General features: G+C 36.4%; 1 protein-coding gene across 3 annotated transcripts; it reads right to left on the bottom strand.

Moving 5' to 3' along the window:
* Positions 1–1,260: 1,260 nt before the first annotated feature.
* Positions 1,261–19,561, bottom strand: LOC128607906 (carcinoembryonic antigen-related cell adhesion molecule 20-like). 3 transcript variants are annotated; one of them, XR_008385978.1, is made up of 8 exons: positions 19,272–19,561; positions 18,579–18,896; positions 15,590–15,865; positions 15,239–15,493; positions 10,537–10,665; positions 10,135–10,170; positions 9,682–9,711; positions 1,261–2,999 (listed from the first exon to the last, which is right to left on the bottom strand). XR_008385978.1 is itself a non-coding variant. In XM_053625179.1 (7 exons), coding segments are annotated over exons 1-6 (1,029 nt in total). In that variant the 5' UTR covers positions 19,321–19,561; the 3' UTR covers positions 1,261–2,999; positions 9,682–9,709. The 3 variants fall into 3 exon arrangements, 2 of the variants coding, with proteins under 2 accessions (XP_053481154.1, XP_053481144.1); XM_053625179.1 differs by lacking the exon at positions 10,135–10,170; XM_053625169.1 differs by lacking the exon at positions 10,135–10,170 and having other exon boundaries at positions 1,262–2,999; positions 9,682–9,716.
* Between the last annotated feature and the right edge of the window lie 661 nt (positions 19,562–20,222).

Raw genomic sequence — 20,222 nt, 5'->3', positions numbered from 1 at the left:
TGTGTTGCCTGGCAACACTCCATTATCACTCACCCCCATGTATTCACTGTTTGCACCAACATCACCACATGTGGAAACTATTAATTTATAAGAGTATTCCTGTTAAGATGAAACTGTCACAAAACCCATTTAAAGTCCAGTCCACGGCGGGGGGGAGGTGGTTGGGGGAACACAACAGGAAAAATAAAATACTTCAACATAGAAATACTGAAATGGTTTCCTGGAACTGTCTCAGCTCTGTGTCATGTGTCATGGAGTTTGCTAAAAGTTTCAATTTTGAGTACTGAGATGAAACAAATAAAGGAGAGTTGAAGTTTTAGTGAATGCTAAACATCCATCCATCCATCCATCCATTTTCTATACTGCTTATCCTACATAGGGTCACAGGGGACTTGGGACACATCACAGGCCAACCCATTGCAGGGCATAGTCACACACTACGGACAATTTTAGAGATGCCAATCAGCCTACAACGCATGTCTTTGGTCTGGGGCGGAAACTGGAGTACCCAGAGGAAACCCCAGAAGCACAGGGAGAACATGGAAACGCCACGCACACAGGACAGAGGATTCTTTAAATGAGATGAGGCATAATTAATAAATATTATGTAAAGCTATCAGACTTGCCATTTGATCACTCAGAATCCATTTGTTCACTCAGAAAACAAACTATATTGCTAAGACTTTATACATGACCATATTCTCATAGAGGTAACTATGCAACAAATAAGCAGGAACAAATAACCAGTTCTTAAGTAACCCTTATTCAGGAGATTCATTTATTCATCTTCACTTTATCCTGGTCAAGGTGGATCTGGAGCCTATGCCAGAACACACTGACCACGCACGCATACACACACACACCCTAGGGGCAATTTAGAATTGGCAATGTACCTACCAGCATTTCTTCTGGAATATATGGAATAATCTTCTATGGCAGATTATAAAATACTAAATATTATTTTATGCATTTCATAAACATAAGGAAATGTATCAGTCATCAGTACCATATCATGCTAAGACCTCCAACATGATAAGACCTTAAATAAGCATGACCTGCAATTACAGCAGCACCTTGGCAAGTTACTTAAATATATTTTCAAATAAGTGTAATTTTGAATTCATATGAAATATTTTCAAAATTTTATGCATTCTGTCCTCTGCCTACATGTCTTTGAGTGTGCATAGACAGATAGCTAAACACATTTTAGTTGATCAAAAAGATTTCGATGAACACTGAGGCAAAGAATTAAAGTTGAAATCTTTGACTTTAGTTTCTTGAGTGCGATTGTGCATTACTCTTAATCTCCTTATATTTTTTGTGAAACTGAAATGAAAGTGTAACGAAAATAGATTAAATTATTACAGAAGACAGAACTGATCTCTGAGACTGGGTATATGCTGCTTAAGAAACTTAAAAATAGCAAAATTAAATAAATACATGCACATAGCATTTAAAATTACAAAGATGAACACTAAAACTTACAATCAAAGTTTCTCCAAGGATTTACACAACAGATAGAGAAATATTTTAGGGCAAGATCAAAATAATACATTGTGCTCTTCACTCTGCAGGACTGAAAAAGGCGGACATATGACTCTAATACACCAACAAATACAATTTTTTTCCTTGAAAATTTAATAATCAGACCGGAGCCAAAGAGAGCCACCCAGTGACAGAAAGGGTGAACATTAAACATAATATGACAGCATGACTGCAAACAGACGATTATGAATGACAAAAATGTTATGTTATTTTAAGACAAGCAAGCAGAAATGTCTAAATAAATCATAAAAAAATGTAAACTGTATACATTTGTCATTCTAGAGGTCATAGATGAAAGTATACCAAAGTGTAATCTTAAACCCTAATTAGAGATCTGGGAGTATGAATTTATTTAATAATAATAAAAAAAAAATTATCATGAGATTCTGTGGATTTCAAACAAATGTTGAAAGAAAGCTGCGACCCTAAACTTTGCCATTCATACAATCTGATTTATGTGATTTCCTACCAAGCATTGTCAAAATTTAAATAAAACAATTATATACACCCATATTGGATAAAATTACATAGGCCTAGATGAAACACAAAAATAGGTTAACAAAAATATTAGCATTTTTTATTAGTAAAGAAAGTTACAGTACAGTATTCAGATTATTGGTTTTTTTTTTTGTTACATGCTGGGAACCACTGCACTTATTTCATTTGAACATCCAGTAAATTTCTAACTTTTATTACTTCCTCATTTTAGTTCCCTGAGTAACAGAGTTAAGCAGGTCCAAAGGTGAAAAAACATAGTCAGGGTCTATATCTATTAGATTACAAGACAGCTAAACAGCAAGCATGTTTTATGGCACTTTTTAAACATGCCCTTTGTTATATTGAACATATATTTCTAATCAAAGGTTATCTGGGGGCCACACATGCCATTTCAAGTCATGTATTACATTTAATTTATTACAGCTTGGAGAATTTGATTTCTCAACAAAATGTGAACAGAATGTATATTATTTATATTATTGCATCTAATATATTTGCACTACTACTATTACATTTGTACTGTATATATTTATAAAATTTTCTTTATACTTCGTTGCTTGATGGGGTAAATGCATGCTGAATCTCATTGTACTTTGTTGTAATTTGTATTCGTAAGTGATATTGTACATTTTAATACATTTGTATCTAATATTAAAAGCAAGAAAATCTAAGGACTAAATTCCTTAAACACTGAGGGTTCCAGTGAAATAGCCAACAATACCCACTTCTATTCAATCAGAATCTGCAGCAAAACCATTCAGTTACTTCAAGAGCTTGGACTCGTGATTTTTTCTTCCACAACAATGGCAGGTCGATCAAATCCACAAATGTCTCTTGCAGAATTGCTGAATTGTGTGCTTACTTTTTAGAAGGTGACTGGCAGGCTTGGTCAGCGTGGTCCACACTAAATTAACTAACTAATAAATGATTTGTGTGGCAGGATAAGATGTAGCTGTCTGGAAAAGATGAAGTAACAGTTATGCTGCAGGTTATCATCCCACACTAATCTTCACACAAATCATTTGCTTGTTCCTTAATATGGTTTACAAAAGATATCTTTTCCAATATATACCATCTTTACTTTCATCATTGTAATCATTTAAATGTCATTCCTAATATGTTAATGATCTAGCTGAAGACAAACTGCTTTTGGGTATTCCCAATGCCAGTGCTGAAAGTGAAAAGTGCATGGACTCTTGTTTTTGGCATGTATTAATATCACTGGATTTAGAAAACCATTAAACAGTTTGAAGCTCTTCAGTTAATAATTACAGTCTTTGAAACATTCTCCCTGCTGAAAAATTCGGCGTGTTTTACCAAGCTACCATTGCTGCCAGCTGGTTAATTATTTTCCAGCTTCATTATTACTTGACTAAGCTGATGAATAAATGTTTATGATTTTCTTATTGCCTTACTGTTGTGTTATTTCTTAAGAATTCAGTAATTCAGAACATATTTCCTTGCTAGCAGCACTTGCAAAGATGGTCTACCGGTTTGTTGCAGCTGGTGGCTAGTCAGGACAAGCTGGAGTTACTTTACTACTTTAACTATTTTTTAAAAACAAAGACAATTCACTCGCGGAAAATAGCTCAAGATATATCAAGTTTGCCCATCTGTCCTTCCGCTCGCTCGCCTGCCTTATCTAAAATGTATAAAATATTCAATTTTATTTGTATAGTGCTTTTAACAGGGCATTGTCTCAAGGCAGCTTTACAGAAACATATAAACACAGGATACAGATTTTAAGTGTGTGAATTTATCCCTATTGAGCAAGGTGGCAACGATGGCAAGGAAAAACTCCCTAAGATGAAATGAGGAAGAAACCTTGAGTGGAACCAGACTCAGAAGAGAACCCGTCCTCATCTGGGTAACAACGGATAGTGTGAAAGTAAAATATAAGTTCTGATTTAATGAGCCATCAGTGCAGCTGATCTCTCCCCACTTTTGTGTGGTTAGACAACATGTGTTAAGGCAGTGTTTTGCTATTTTTTGGCTTCATTCAGGCCATTTCTGTTTTGGAAGCCGTTTCCTCAATGACAGTTACACTTTCATTTTTATAATTTAATTTTTCAGTTCACACTAGCAGCATAAAAGCCATGGTGTTAGATGTGGTGACTAGCAACACTGGAGCAACTCCAGGGAACTGTACTGTCTCCATTCTTGTTCACCCTCTACACCTCTAACTTCTGCTTCACTTCGGGAACGTGCCACCAACAGAAGTTTTCGGATGACTCCTCCGTCGTTAGCTGTATCTGAGATAATAAGGAGGAGGAGTATTGTGAAAATAAAGATATTGTGACAACAACCACCTCCAGCTCAACATCAGGAAAACCAAGGAGCTGGTGGTGGACTTCTGGCGCAGCAAGTGGCCCCCCACCCGTGTCCCATAAAGGGGGAGGGAGTGGAAATAGTGGACACCTACAAGTTCCTAGGTGTGCAACTCAATAAGAAACTGGACTGGTCAGAAAACACTGAGGCCCTCTATAAGAAAGGACAGAGCAGGATGTTCTTTCTGAGGAGGCTCAGGTCCTTGAATGTGCGCACTAGGCTGCTACGGATGTTTAACCAGTCTGTATTGGCCAGTGTTATCTTATTTGCTGTAGTGTGCTGGGGAAGTGGCATTGGGACTTGTGGTACCAACAAAATGAACAAGTTGGTGAGGAAGGCCAGCTCTGGGGTATAGGGATGGAACTGGACAGGGTGGAGGAAGTGACTGAAAATAGGATGAGAGGGAAGCTATCATCACAATCCTTCACATCCTCTCTATGCTGAGCTGAGGAGGCTTAGGAGCACATTCAACCACAGATTCATCCAGCCATGTGCCTCAAAACGTCTGGGGGGCTCTTTTGTGCCATCAGCGATCAGACTCCACAATGCAACAATACCCAGTACCTCCTACCCCACTGATTGAGTCTCACAGAAACACACATTCAGTTAATTGCCATTTCACAGATCTTACACATGTATATAAAAACTGAGGATATTGCACATGTACATATACAAATAGAACAAATAGAGCATGTATACATACACACAGATCTGTTTTACTGTTTCTATTATTTCTATTGTATATGTATTTATGGAAATTATTTTCTTTCTTTCTTTCTTTGATGTTACTCATCCTACTTGTGCTGCTGTGTCAATTTGAATTTCTCCTATGGGGATCAATAAAGGTGCATCTTTTCTTATCTTATCTTAAACACAAGCTGTTGCACAAGGGTGCAAAATACTTGAGTAATTGTACATTATTACTTATTAATTATTACATATATTATTCAAAGTACTTTTTCAAATTTCAAAGGTCTCTTCTTTTCTCATTCAGCCAATGTCTGTATGTTGTACAGTATATTAGTGGAATAGGCTCAGTTTAGAAAGAAAATAATTTCAGTTTAATATCCAGTCAAGCGGAAAAAAAAAAAAAAACCTCTCGAGAGTCATGACAACTCATCACTGGTCATGAGCTTCTCATGCTATACACTGTTGTTAGCGTTATATTTATCTGTTTGCATTTGAATACGGATAAGCCACTGGACTACAGTGCGGAAGTTGAGGATGAGTGCTTCTGGCCCTACTTAAGTCAAATGATTCACTATGCTAGACTAAGCAAAGCCAGTAGATGTTAGCTAACTTGCTAAAATTAACTAGCTACTGTATATGCCTAGCCACAGTTTAATTACAGTTTATTAAAACGGCAGTATTCTTCTGGATCAGAGCGATGTGGGCCAGCGTGATAATGACTAGCAGTGGCATCATCCCAGTTATATAAACAACCCAACATTAGTGGTGGAAATAGGTTATTAATTAAATACTTTTTACACAAATTATAAGTCAAAATATTGCATGCTGTTACTTTTTAGATATTTCTAATGCCATGGCACTTGTAGCAAACAGAATAAATAATGCAATAACACTGTATGCTGTGCATGGTTGATTACTGTTGTGCCCTTTTCAGTCATCTTAAAACATGTACTACTCACACTGAATATACGCACATTAAAAAATGTACTACTGCAACTGGCAAACTTTTTTTTCCCCCTCTGAATTTTTTGCTCCTATTTTATGGTATGTGGCACTGGAAAATAAACATAACTGTATAAATATAGGCATATTAAAAGTTTTAAGTCATAAACTATATGAGATTAAGTAACAGCCACTCTTCTCTGATTGCTTTGGTTCAGTCGATAAGGTAACTGAAATCAAATAAAGGTGTTATAGTTTGGTTAAAGAGCTATGGCACTGCATTGGAGCACTGAAGGCTCTGTATGGATTTCTGCTCATGAAAATGCAGTTTGTATCTGGAGAAACAGTCCTTAGCTTATTGCATTATATTATTTACTAGAAAATATTACTGTGTCAATAACTACCAGAGTGAGAAGTGAAATTGCTCTGCCTATGTGGTGTATGAGGTCAAAGTCCTCAGTGGCTTACAATAAGAGATATCTATCTGCAGTAAATGGAAGAGTCTTTGCCACTTTAATTACTTCTGTATTATAAACACTATCAAGAGTCATTTGATGGTAAAGTAATAAAAGCAAAGAAACTGTCAGCTACATGATCTGAATAAACTCTCTTTGCATGGTGTATGGACTGTAAAACTGGAAATTTAAGAAAGAGGCTCACATGTTGTCCTTCACTTGGTGTTGCTGTGGGAAAGAAGCTTCATTATCATTATGCAATAGAATATAAGGTTTAGGTGTTTAGGTTATCATAGGCCACTAATAAAGTGAATTACTTTGTATTTGTGACCTCTCAGTCATAACAGTAAAACACTTGTGCCACCAAAACAGCTTTGACCCATCGAGGAATGGACTACTCAATACCTCTGAAGGTGTGCTGTGGTGTCTGGTGCTGAGACGTTAGCAGCAGATCCTTTAACTCCTGTAGGTTCCGAGGTGTGGCCTCCATGGATCGGACTGGTTTGTCCAGCACATCAAACAGATGCTCAATCAGAGGCCAAGTCAACACCTTGAACTTTTTGTCATGTTCTTCAAATCATTCCTGAACAATTTTTTGCAGTGTGGCAGGTCACATTATCCTGCTGCAAGAGGCCACTGCCATTAGGGAGTACTGTTGCCATGAAGAGCTGTATTTGGTCAGCAACAGTGTTTAGGTAGGTGGTACATGTCAAAGTAACTTCCACATAAATGCCAGGACCCCAGCATAACATTGCCCACACTGCCTCTGCCAGCTTGCATTCTTCCCATAGTGCATCCTGGTGACATCACTTCCCAAGTGAGCGATGTGTGAACAGTCCCATAAGTGGCAAGCTGTGATGCACTGTGTGTTCTGACACCTTTCTCTCATAGCCAGCATTAAGTTTTTCAGCAATTTGTACTACAGTATCTCTTCTGTGGGATCGGACCAGACGAGCTAGCTTTCACTCCCCACATGTGTCAGTGAGCCTTGGGCGCCCATGACCCTGTAGTGGGTTCATTGAAACTGGCCTTCCTTGTCCTTCCTTGGACATCTTTTGGTGGGTACCAACCACTGAATACCGGGAACACCCCACAAGACTTTGAATTTGATTTTGGAAATGCTTTGACGCTGTCATATAGCATCACAATTTGGCCCTTGTCAAAGTCATTCAGATCCTTACGCTTGTCCATTATTCCTGCTTCCAACACATGAACTTCCAACGTGAGACATGGCTGTTCACGTGCTGCCTAATATATCCTACCCATTGACATGGTAACAAGAACCAGTGTTATTCATGTCACCTGTCACTGGTTTTTAATGTTATGGCTGATCAGTGTATGTACAACATAAAATATGTGCCATATATAAATCTGATATTACTTTAATTTGCGATCAAGTATAAGTCAGTTCATCCAGAACACACACACACACACACACACACACACATATATATATATATATATATATATATATATATATATATATATATATATATATATATATACACACACACACACACACACACACACACAGTATCTCACACAAGTGAGTACACCCCTCACATTTTTGTAAATATTTAATTATATCTTTCCATGTGACAACACTAAAGAAATGATACTTCTCTACAATATAAAGTAGTGAGTGTACAGCTTGTGTAACAGTGTAAATTTGCAGTCCCCTCAAAATAACTCAACACACAGCCATTAATGTCTAAACTGCTGGCAACAAAAGTGAGTACACCCCTAAGTGAAAATGTAGAAATTGGGCCCAAAGTGTCAATATTTTGTGTGGCCACCATTATTTTCCAGCACTGCCTTAACCCTCTTGGGCATGGAGTTCACCAGAGCTCCACAGGTTGCCACTTGAGTCTTCTACCACTCCTCCATGACGACATCACAGAGCTGGTGGATGTTAGAGACTTTGTGCTCCTCCACCTTCCGTTTGAGGATGCCCCACAGATGCTCAATAGGGTTTAGGTCTGGAGACATGCTTGGCCAGTCCATCACCTTCACCCTCAGCTTCTTTAGCAAGGCAGTGGTCATCTTGGAGGTGTGTTTGGGGTCATTATCATGCTGGAATACTGCCCTGAGGCCATGCTCTGCTTCAGTATGTCACAGTACATGTTGGCATTCATGGTTCCCTCAATGAACTGTAGCTCCCCAGTGCCGGCAGCACTCATGCAGCCCCAGACCATGACACTCCCACCACCATGCTTGACTGTAGGCAAGACACACTTGTCTTTGTACTCCTCACCTGGTTGCTGCCACACACGCTTGACACCATCTGAACCAAATAAGTTTATCTTGGTCTCATCAGACCACAGGACATGGTTCCAGTAATCCATGTCCTTAGTCTGCTTGTCTTCAGCAAACTGTTTGCGAGCTTTCTTGAGCATCATCTTTAGAAGAGGCTTCCTTCTGGGACGACGGCCATGCAGACCAATTTGATGCAGTGTGTGGCGTATGGTCTGAGCACTGACAGGCTGACCCCCCACCCCTTCAACCTCTGCAGCAATGCTGGCAGCACTCATACGTCTATTTCCCAAACACAACCTCTGGATATGACATTGAGCATGTGCACTCAACTTCTTTGGTCGACCATTGGGAGGCCTGTTCTGATTGGAACCTGTCCTGTTAAACCGCTGTATGGTCTTGGCCACCGTGCTGCAGCTCAGTTTCTGGGTCTTGGCAATCTTCTAATAGCCTAGGCCATCTTCATGTAGAGCAACAATTCTTTTTTTCAGATCCTCAGTGAGTTCTTTGCCATGAGGTGCCATGTTGAACATCCAGTGACCAGTATGAGGGAGTGTGAGCGCGATGAACCCAAATTTAACACACCTGCTCCCCATTCACACTTGAGACCTTGTAACACTAACAAGTCACATGACACCGTGGAGTGAAAATGGCTAATTGGGCCCAATTTGGACATTTTCACTTAGGGGTGTACTCATTTTGTTGCCAGCAGTTTAGACATTAATGGCTGTGTCTTGAGTTATTTTGAGGGGACAGCAAATTTACACTGTTATACAAGCTGTACACTCACTACTTTACATTGTAGCAAAGTGTCATATCTTCAGTGTTGTCACATGAAAAGATATAATCAAATATTTACAAAAATGTGAGGGGTGTACTCACTTTTGTGAGATACTGTATATATATATATATATATATATATATATATATATATATATATATATAAATGACTGAAGTTCTTTACACATACCTCAATTTTGCTTGTTTCCTCTGGAGCTTTCTATCCTGCACAGAAAATTTATTACAATAAATCAGATTTAAGAGTAATTGTTTACAAAATAGTTAGCAGTCACATGAGACAAGTGTTTAAAACATCACTGAAACAATTATGTTTTAAAATAAATAAATAACAATTAAATAAATAACTAAAACTGCTAACACTACTACTACTACTACTACTACTACTACTACTACTAATAATAATAATAATAATAATAATAATAATTTTACTCCAATCATGATCTGAGATTTGGTTATAGATACAACTGAAACTAAAACTTGTCTATGTAAAACCGCTGGCAGAATATTAATGACATTTTTGAAAATTATTATATGATGATTCCTCAATAAACAGGGCTGCTGGTAATATTTGAACAACAATAAAATAGAAAAAAGTTATGCTGAAATGTATTGGCACCCATACAATTTCTGGTCACACTTTCAGGAGCTTGTATTACCTCTAACAAAGCAAAGTGAAACATAATTTTTTTTAAACAAAAGTCTAACATTTTGTTAAGAAAATAACTGTTTGCGCTGCTTTATTAAGCTGTAAACAAACCAGTAAATGCTAGAGGATTAAAATAACCAGACAACAAATGCACACTAAAATCTGCTCCAGATTTACATAGTAGATTTACATAATTTAAATCCATTTACAGTTCTTCACCAAAACAGATTTAGACAGCTCAGGTTAATAAAGAATTTTGTTACATCTGGCCTAAGTTGAAGTTATTTTGTGCCCAAATGTGACCCAGATCCATTTCAGAAATTATGAAAAAAGTAAATTACAAGGAAAATTACAAAGCTATTGGTCTAATGTACTTACATTTTCTGCCTTTAACAAAGTAGAAAATCAAACCAGCAATTCCAGCAACACCCAATAAAACTCCAATAACAATCCCAGCTATGGCTCCTGCAGACAGTGACTCCCCACCTCCACCCATAGAGCCTTTTTCTATGAGAACACAAAGAAATCATTTAGAGAACAATTTAGAGAAAGTTGTATATACATTTTACACAGGGTCTCTGCACATTCTTACACAATAATAATAATTATAATAAAACTTTATTTTCTATAGCGCCTTTAAAAATTGCATTCAAAGTGCTTTACAAGAGAAGAAATAAAATACAATAAAATATAAAGGAAGAGAAAACATGCAATAAGAACAATTAAGAAAAATACAATAATATATATAATATTTTAAAATAACAATTGTTAATTGACTGGTTGTTTGTCTTCACTGAGGCTTTAGAGGCAGAAAATCAAGAGAACGCCCCCCAACTTGAGACCTGATTGGTCTGGAAGTACAAAAAAATGCTTGATGTCACTTTTTATGAAAGTGCTCCACTGTACTTTGTAACATCACTCAGATTCTGCCGTAGTCTTAAAGCCACTTCCCTTAAGATTACATTGTTGATTACATTGGTTGTTGAGGAAAAACACAATTCTTAAGGGGGAAAAAAATCTAGAAAACATAGCATTTAAACTATTCTACTGCTTGCACTGTGTGCAAAATTTAAAAATAAATATCACTACATATCAATAATATTTATATAAATAACCTGCCACTGCTGTTTGTGCTAAATTACTGAACACACAGCTGAACACACTGAACACACTCAGAGAACAGGGGTAATTTCCCTCTTCTGCATACATGAGCTCTCAAAAATCTGTGATTGGCTATTGTCGCTGTGACTGACAGGGGAGAACTTATTTATATCCCTCCCACCCAGTGAGTTTTAATCTCTTCATGGATTACTGTAATAGAATTATCATTATCAGATTTGAACTCTCAATATCTTGATGATAGGGCAAATGATGTTTATGCATAATTAAACATTAACTATTTGATTAATTTAATTAAATTATTCATAGTTTTGTCCTGCAGGACAAAAAAGCAGGGCCCTGATCCCTCATCTCTGTTGTTGGATTGGACTCAACTGGATTGACCTCACATGTAGGTTGCTCTATAAGAAACTTGTAGGTTGGTAAAAGTATCTCTCAAAAGAATAATTTTAAAGGCAATGTTTACCCAGCTGCTTGGCATCTCATGTTCGTCTCATCTCAGGAATTAATTGCAAACTGTTTTTAAATTTTCTACTAATCAGAAAAACTGGAGCTTTGTGAGATTACATAAGAAATCCAGATTTTATCCTGACACACAACTGGAAATGAAATGAAACCTCAGCAATAGGGCTATACACAACCCATCCAAATTATTTAACAATGTAGAATTGATCTGGACGTTGTACTTCCTTATTTGTGTGAGACATCAGTTGGATTACTGTACTACCTTAACTAGAGGTAACTACAGTTTCCAAGGCAGTTGTAATTAGGTTTGACAGAATGAACTTCTATATTACTTATGTTAGAACTGTGTACTGGTCTGTGCTACACTGTCTCTTACTGTGCCTATTGTCCTGTTTTAGTAGTTACTGTACTGTCTTCTGTTGTTTACACACATTTGCACGTGCACTTTATGCCGAAATGTGTAGGTCTTATTTAGTTATTTAGTTTAGTGTACTGTACTAGCTTTATATGGTGTGACAATAAATGACAATAAAGCCACTTGACTTGTGTATTTTAAGTAAAGACAAATGACATGTTTGGAGTCTTAAGAACACACGATTTTCTTTAGCCCACCACTGTCAGAAAAGAGGTCTAAATAAATATTTTTTATGCAGAGAATATATGAAGTGAACAGAAAGGGACACATAATTGCGGTGGTTTTTTGTTTGTCTGTTTGTTTTTTTGTAGACATGTTGGTGATTGCAGGCTTTTATGTGAAGATGAAAAGCAAGATAAATATCAATAACCTAAAATGCTGTAAATAAATATTCAGAATGCAGCAGCATGCCTTGTTTTCAACCAGCCCAAAAGAACCCATGTCACACCCCTCTTCATCTCCCTCCACTGACTTCCTGTAGCTGCCCGCATCAAATTCAAGGCCTTGATGGTCACCTACAAGACCTTGTCTGGAACAACACCTCTCTACTTCAACACTCTCCTTGAGGTTTACGTTCAATCACGCAACCTGCGATCTGACTACTCAGCGAGGCATGAGACCCCTTTCCAGAACCTTCAAACTTACTGTCCCTCAATGGTGGAGTGAACTTCCAACCTCAATCCAGACAGCAGAATCAGGGCTCTAGAGTGCAACCATTTCAGTAGAACTTGCGACTGAAAAGTATTTTGTGTGACTGTGAAAAAATATGTAGGTGCACCGGTGCGAGTGACCTGTTCGAAGTTGTATAATACAATCGGAATAAAAACTACAAGTCCAAAATGCATCTACACCACGCAACATTTACTTCCACACTGCTTTTCATCATCTCAGTCAACCGAACAAGTGTGTAAATACTGCAAAGAAGCCATTATGATGACAAGAGTAACACTGTACATCATCTGCTTCTTTCATCTTGCCGATCTCACAAACCGAAATCTTTCATCTTGCCGATCTCGCATCTTTTATTGATCATGCAAAATGACCTGAACATGTGACCGTGAACTGCTGGTGTAGACACAGCGTCTTCGGGTTGAGTAGATTAATAATAATGCCTATGCTACAAGGTGGGTTTAATTCAAACTTCTTTATTAAATAATTCCTCACCAATCATAATCAAGAGTAGCAACTGTTCAGTCTGCAAACATTCCGTATGCTGCTGCTATCCTTCACTCTCTTCACCAATTCTAATAGACAGCGCATTCACTTCATTTAATCTCACGGTCACCAGATATCACAACTCCAGTTTTCATGTTTTGAGTTAATCCCCCCAAAAATGCAATATTATCACCAGACATGGCAACACTGTACTGGGGGAACCGATCTAAAAGGAACAACTGATAAACAAACAAAAAATAATAATAAAATGTAAAGACAGAAAATGTGCTTAGTTATATATAAATAATTGAGTATAACAAATAGATATTATAATAAAGTCATAAAATATAAATAAAGTGACAAATTAAATCATTTTTAATTACTATGGGTTGCATTTAATATTATTTTCATATTAATAAGCCTATTAATAGCTTAGTAGGCTATTTCCTTAGAAGGCTATTAGCCTTCTTTTTCCTAATATGGATAATTATTTTGTGTTAGTCTACTTTTAATTAAGACTCTTTATTGTTTAAGATATTTAAAAATAAATATTTTATGCTTGTTTTTTTTTAAATCAATTAATCAACAGTAGGCCTATTTCATTGCTATTATTTTAATTCAATTAACAGTGACCATGAGCAGAGAGCTTACTTTGAACTGTTTATGATAGGCCACCTGATTAAAGTTTAAACAAAAAAAAGATAGGTATCTGGATCGGTATCCGTCTATCAGGATGACAAGAAATCGGTATCAGCTGTAAAAATCCTGATCAGAGAATCCCTAATGAACACCATTAAACTAAAGCACTTTGCATCTGATGGGTAAATGAACTCACCTAAACACATACTACGAGATTATTCAGACATATACACAATATACACAGAGCGGTTCGAAAACTGACTCCAGGCCAGAACCATGACAGTGGAAAATGTCTAATAGTATAGCTTTAAATATATTTAAGAGGAGCAGACTTCAAAGACTGAACATTGAGGTTTTTGCATTTGTTTACAAGGTGGAACAGGTTAATGGTTGTTTTTTTTCCATACAGTCTGTAAAATTAAGTGAAAATATTAAATTTAGTTTATCAGAAGGTAAAATTAATTTGTCAGGGCTCGCATTATATTCCTAAATTCTGTCATAATTGACAAGCTCAAGTTTCCTCATGCCTACTTCTGCATTTTATCGTGGCACATTAACGTTACCATCTCTAAAAAAAAACGGAACTTCAACCGTGCTCCTAAATTTATGTAATTGTAAAAAAAATTGTTACCATAGAGCCTTGAGAATCTGTCACTTTCTTCAAAAAATGGCTAAAGACCCACCTTTTCCATGAACAGTTAATTAACCCCTACCTTGCCCCACCCCACCCCACCCCTATAAAAAAAAAACCTTCAGCACTTATACGTGCACTTTGCTTCTCTCAAACTCAATAAAAAATCTTGTATGGTAGCACTACTTGTATTGTTCTCCACTTGATATATGCTTGTATTTCCTCATTTGTAAGTCGCTTTGGATAAAAGTGTCTGCTAAATGAATAAATGTAAATGTAAATATATCATATGAAATAGGAATTTCTCATTACACCATTTCTAGTTTACTTTGTACTTTACATTAAACATCCATACTGTAAAAATCATGTGATTAATACAGGTTAAGAGCCAGCATGATTGGTACAGATAACATCTTTGTGACTCAACATATTAAAATCCTAAATAGATCTTTAGTGTGACACCTTCTTCCAGCTGACGAAATATTTTGTATAAATTATATTTTTGTGTAAATTAGAGTGATGTAGGAATTATTAAGATATAATTCTTTTCTTGGTCTATTTACATGTTACTTCAAAACATCTTATATCTTACGTCTGATTTATTTCAAACAGAAGTAAAGGCTATTTTATTTCTTTTATACAGTGTAAAATCTCACCTTTAACTACCAAAATATGGGATGCAGAGGCATCACGTCCGGTTACAGGATTGGAGGCCATGCAGGTGTAATTTCCAGTGTGCATAAAGGTGACCTCTTCCACAGTAAATACGGTTGTATTCACTTCAAGTAAAGTCCCATTAAACATCCATTTGTACGAGGCATTTGGTGTAGATTCAGTACGGCAAGACAGTGTCAATTTATTTCCTTCCTCCACTGCAAATGGTCCATCAATTATCACATTATCTGGTCCAACTGTAACACACAGTACAGAATCATTGCCTGTTAAATTAAACTTAGATGTTTCTTCAGTTTAAAACAAATCAGCACCAGGAATATATTTGTACTTACAATTAACAGTCATTCTGTATGTTGCAATGTCAGAGCTGATGGGGTTGCTGAGTGTACACTTATATTCACCACTGTCTCTTCTCCTCACTGGACTGATCATCACTGATCTGTTATCATTCGAGAATGTGATGTTGTCGCTAGCTGACAGTTTCTGATTATCTTTCATCCATTCAGCACTGTAGATGGTTCCACTTGCCTTACAGGATAATGTAGCAGAGGAATCATCTTCTATTAGATCATCTGTTGGGCCAGTAAGTGCTGCTCCAGATATTATTTCTGTAAAATCCACAGAGGAAACAAATAAACAGTCAAAACATTCATATAACAATGTGGTTTGATATAGAATTTGAATTAATTATAGGGCCTGGGACTGTTAAAGTTATAACAACATTAAACATAATCTGCTTATTGTATCATATTTGTCAAATTATTTATTTAAGAACTTACTTCCAATTTGTCACATACCAAATTCATTTTTAATCGAACCAAACAGCATTTTGATTCTGTCTATCTATGACTTTTAGCTTTTGGGCTATAACAGCACTTTAAACATTTCACTTACTGTTTTAGAAATCCCAATAAACTTTTCTGTTTTGAATTCCCCAGATATAGCTTGATTTCCTAACCAATTACCTATTTTCAGACCTCTTGTAGATAAATTATATTTATACCACAGCACTGTTGAATTCTGAAATCTGATTTGTCATTAGGTGTTGATTAATTTTCTATAACAACATCTCTGACAGTGGTGCCGAATACAAATCAAATAACAGGTTTACATCAATGCTCTCGTTCTAAAACGTTAGCGCTTTTATAGTAACATCTCATTCACAGGGACGTGTATGGTGGACACTCAACATAATCTAAGCCTAATAATAAACAAAAGATGATATTTGATCATGAAAAAGGTCTTGAAATCTGTGAAATCTTCTGAAAGATGACATTTACTTAACATTGATGAAAGGATTCTCAGGTGTTAGTGCTTTGTGTAGCAATCACCACAGGACACTCTGCTTCACGCTGGAGTACATAATTTACTATTTCCCTATAACAGCATGCCCTGTTAGATTTATGTTGTATTCCTTACACAGCATATATGCACATTTTTCAACTGCTAGTTAAATACAGCAGTTCTGCTATTTTATGAGTCCAAAATGTGGCATATTTTTAAACACCAACAAACAATTCCCTCAATTTATCTGTCAGTTATACAATTTTAATTCACTGTAAGATATTTCAGGTGGTTAAACTTCGAAACAAAAGGTCACCTGGTGCCTTAAAATGTAAGTAAACTTAACTTTTTGAGTTGAAATAAAGGTTATCTTCAAGTTATGTTTTACAAGTGTTGCAAGTCAAGACAATGGATTGCTTATGTTTTTTTTTTTTTCAATTATAAACTTCAATATCCAAAAGTTCAATATCCAAAACTCTTTATGACAATTGGAGTTAAAGAGAAGAAATTAGTTCATATAACTTAATGGAGTTATCATGTTTTACAGTGTTGAATTAAAATGTCTCAGTATGCCATTGTCCATTCTTTGTGCCCATCTTTTGAAGTTGGCTAAGGTTTGTGAAAGGCAAAAAAATAAATAAATAAACAGTGAAAAATCTGTACATTTCTCGGAGAGCTGCTTTGGCTTAATTTAGTGGCTTGCTGTTTTTTTGTTGTTGTTGCACATTCAATAACTAAACTATGCATGTTTGGTAGATTAACCTTGTGACTGTCGACAAGTTGCATGATATAACTGTAAATGGTGAGGTTCAATGGAGGTTCAATGGAGGTTCAATGGATTTTCAATGGAGGACTTTGCTGATGATGTTGGATGCTTCACACTGGTATGGGCCTATGTCACCTCTGATCACATTGTAATGGTCAGACTGCTGTTGTTGTCTGTTAGCTGAACTCGCTCCCCTGCTCTTACCTCAGCGCTGCCATTCAGCCAAATCAATGAAAGAGAGGAGCCAGATGCAGAATAGACGAGACTCATAGTGCTGCTGAATTTAACCAGCTCTGTTTTACTTGGTACTATGATAAGATTGGAGACTGGTACTGGGGGGTTAAAAGGTAATACAGGGCTCAGGTGGACATCAGTATATACAAGATTTGAAAGTCCATTTATCATCAATACATAAGCATAATCACTGTACCAACACTATTAGCTCTCATGATCTTAGATAGTAATTTTCATTGTTTCAGCCACACTCAAGAAACAAAAATGCACAGTAAAAAGTAGCTATAAGTAAAAAGGAGTAAAGTACTCCTTGCCAACTAATTTTCAGTCCAATAATTCTGCTATTATAGAATTACAGATTTTTTTATGTGGGCGGCAGTCACCGATCTTCAGTCACCAGTTATGGAGCTTTCAAAAGAGGATATTTTACCGAAAAAAGGCAGCAGAAGTCAAAATGGCACAAGTGCAGTGGACAATGACACAACTGTCCTACCCCAGTGGTAGTGTAGCATATTATTTATAGGATGATCATTACAGAAATCTGTTACCAAAAATGTTTCTAAACTCCACAGTTCCTGTATATTTTTATAGTTAAAAATTTTACTAATGTTCTGAATTTTAGATATTAGAGTCAGACTTGACAATATTCTGTCTCTAATTCAAATGCATGTTCTATTAAATGAAACAATTGAACTATTTTTTTTTTTTTTTGCTGTTTTTGCCTCAGCAATAACATCCAATGCATGTTCATAGTCATCTAACGCAAGAATAATCTGATAAAGAAAATGTTTGAAATTTGAAAGATGTGTATTCAAATTGAGCTGTGGAGATGTAATGTAAAAAATTGAGCTGTGGAGATGTAATGTAGTACAAATCTGTGTACTTTTAATCCTTACACACCTGTATAAAAACTGATTATAGTTACCTATAAGCATTAAAGACTCTTTCTTGCATTTACAAACTGAGGACTGTACAAGATTAAAGAAAAAAAAAAACTTCCTGCAGTTATGTTAAAAAAAAAAGTTTTGTTTACTCACCAAACACATGCAGTGAGGTTTCACCTGTGATAGGATTTGTCAGAGTTTCTACAGTCAGAGAATATAGTCCAGTATCGTTCTCAGTCAGGCTCCTGAGCTCCAGAGTATAAGTGGTGGGGTCCAGACTGACTCTGTCAGTGTAAGGTGGCTGTATTATAATTCCACTTGGAGGTCCAGCAAGAATGGCAGTCTCATTAAACTTCCATATGATCACATAATGTGGGGGATCAGGAAGACGGATTGGAGTAATCACCACATTCTCCCCAACTGCTGTATTTATTATCTCAGGTAATATCAGCTCTTGGCCAAAACATGCTCCTGTGTGAAGAAATAAATAAACCAAACACAAAAACAAAATAAAACAAAACACTCTGTAATAAAAACACTCTTCAATAATAATAATAATAATAATAATAATAATAATAATAATAATAATAATAAGTAAGAAAGCATGTATACATGAGAGAGAGAGAGAGAGAGAGAGAGAGAGAGAGAGAGAGAGAGAGCATAAAAAACGCAAAGTTTCCAGATAGAAGGACGTTTCAGACCAAGTCCCTTTGTGGCTATAGGAAGGGAAACTGTGTAAACTGCACTGCGCTGTAATGTTTATTTCTTCTATTATGCTGCAGGAAGCCACGCTGCAGTTACTCACTGTATTCATCTTCACAGATATGCGAAGAATATAGTGTTCACCTGTACATGACAGCAGAAGCAGAGAGCAGCACACAGCGTGTAAATCCATCAGGAGAGATCCGGAGCTCCACCACTGCTTCTCAATAAGCGTCTCTACAGAAAGATCTGTGCTGATTAATCACCCGATGTGAAACCGAATAGTGCCGATTAGACTCGAGTTAGAAAGCAAACGACTGAAAAAGCAAAAGTTAACTAAGTAAGCAGACGAGACAGCAGGTCTGTAAACAGTGTCATTAAAGCACACATGCAAGAGTGAACAGCCTACAGGGAAGGCGTCATAGGCAGCATATTGGGGCGCCACCGCCCACCGAATCCTATTAACACAGAGGTTCCCAACCTTTTACATTTACATTTACATTTATTCATTTAGCAGACGCTTTTATCCAAAGCGACTTACAAATGAGAAAAATACAAGCAAAATGATATTAACCTTTTGTAACTAAAGCCCCCCCAAGCCTCCCCTATCATGTGGCATGCCCCCCAACCCCCTCCCCACTTTATTGGAGGAGACCAGGTATAATGATTATCTACATTCTATATACAATATATCTATCTATCTATCTATCTATCTATCTATCAAACCTAACCTAATCTATACTCTGTTTTTGATAGATAGATAGATAGATAGATAGATAGATAGATAGATTTTGCTTTTGTGTTTATGTACTTTTTAAAATTACTTTTATTACTTTTAACTTTTATGATTTTTTAAAATAACTTTTCTAAAACTATATAACGGACAGGTATGGAACATGAATGATGTAAAATGTTTCTGAACACTAGAACTACTTTGAACAAGAGAACTAGGCTGTAATAGCTTGTACTATTTTACATGTATTTCCTTACTATTGTCCCCAGCAATAAGAAAATACAGAGGGAGAGAGAACGTGGAGTTTTTCCATTTATGCACATTCTATTTGAAAAGAAATAATGTACACCAAGAATCCAAAT

Source organism: Ictalurus furcatus, chromosome 1 (assembly GCF_023375685.1).
Source record: "Ictalurus furcatus strain D&B chromosome 1, Billie_1.0, whole genome shotgun sequence".
In the NCBI taxonomy this organism is placed as follows: domain Eukaryota; kingdom Metazoa; phylum Chordata; class Actinopteri; order Siluriformes; family Ictaluridae; genus Ictalurus; species Ictalurus furcatus.
This window is presented reverse-complemented; position numbering and strand designations above follow the sequence as displayed.

Coding starts and splice junctions, on each gene's coding strand:
- LOC128607906 (XM_053625179.1), bottom strand. CDS start 19,320: ATGGATTTACACGCTGTGTGCTGCTCTCTGCTTCTGCTGTCATGTACA. Junction 18,897..19,271: donor GCTTCTGCTGTCATGTACAG/GTGAACACTATA, acceptor TTCTTCACACAG/GAGCATGTTTTGGCCAAGAG. Junction 15,494..15,589: donor ATACAGAATGACTGTTAATT/GTAAGTACAAAT, acceptor TGTGTGTTACAG/TTGGACCAGATAATGTGATA.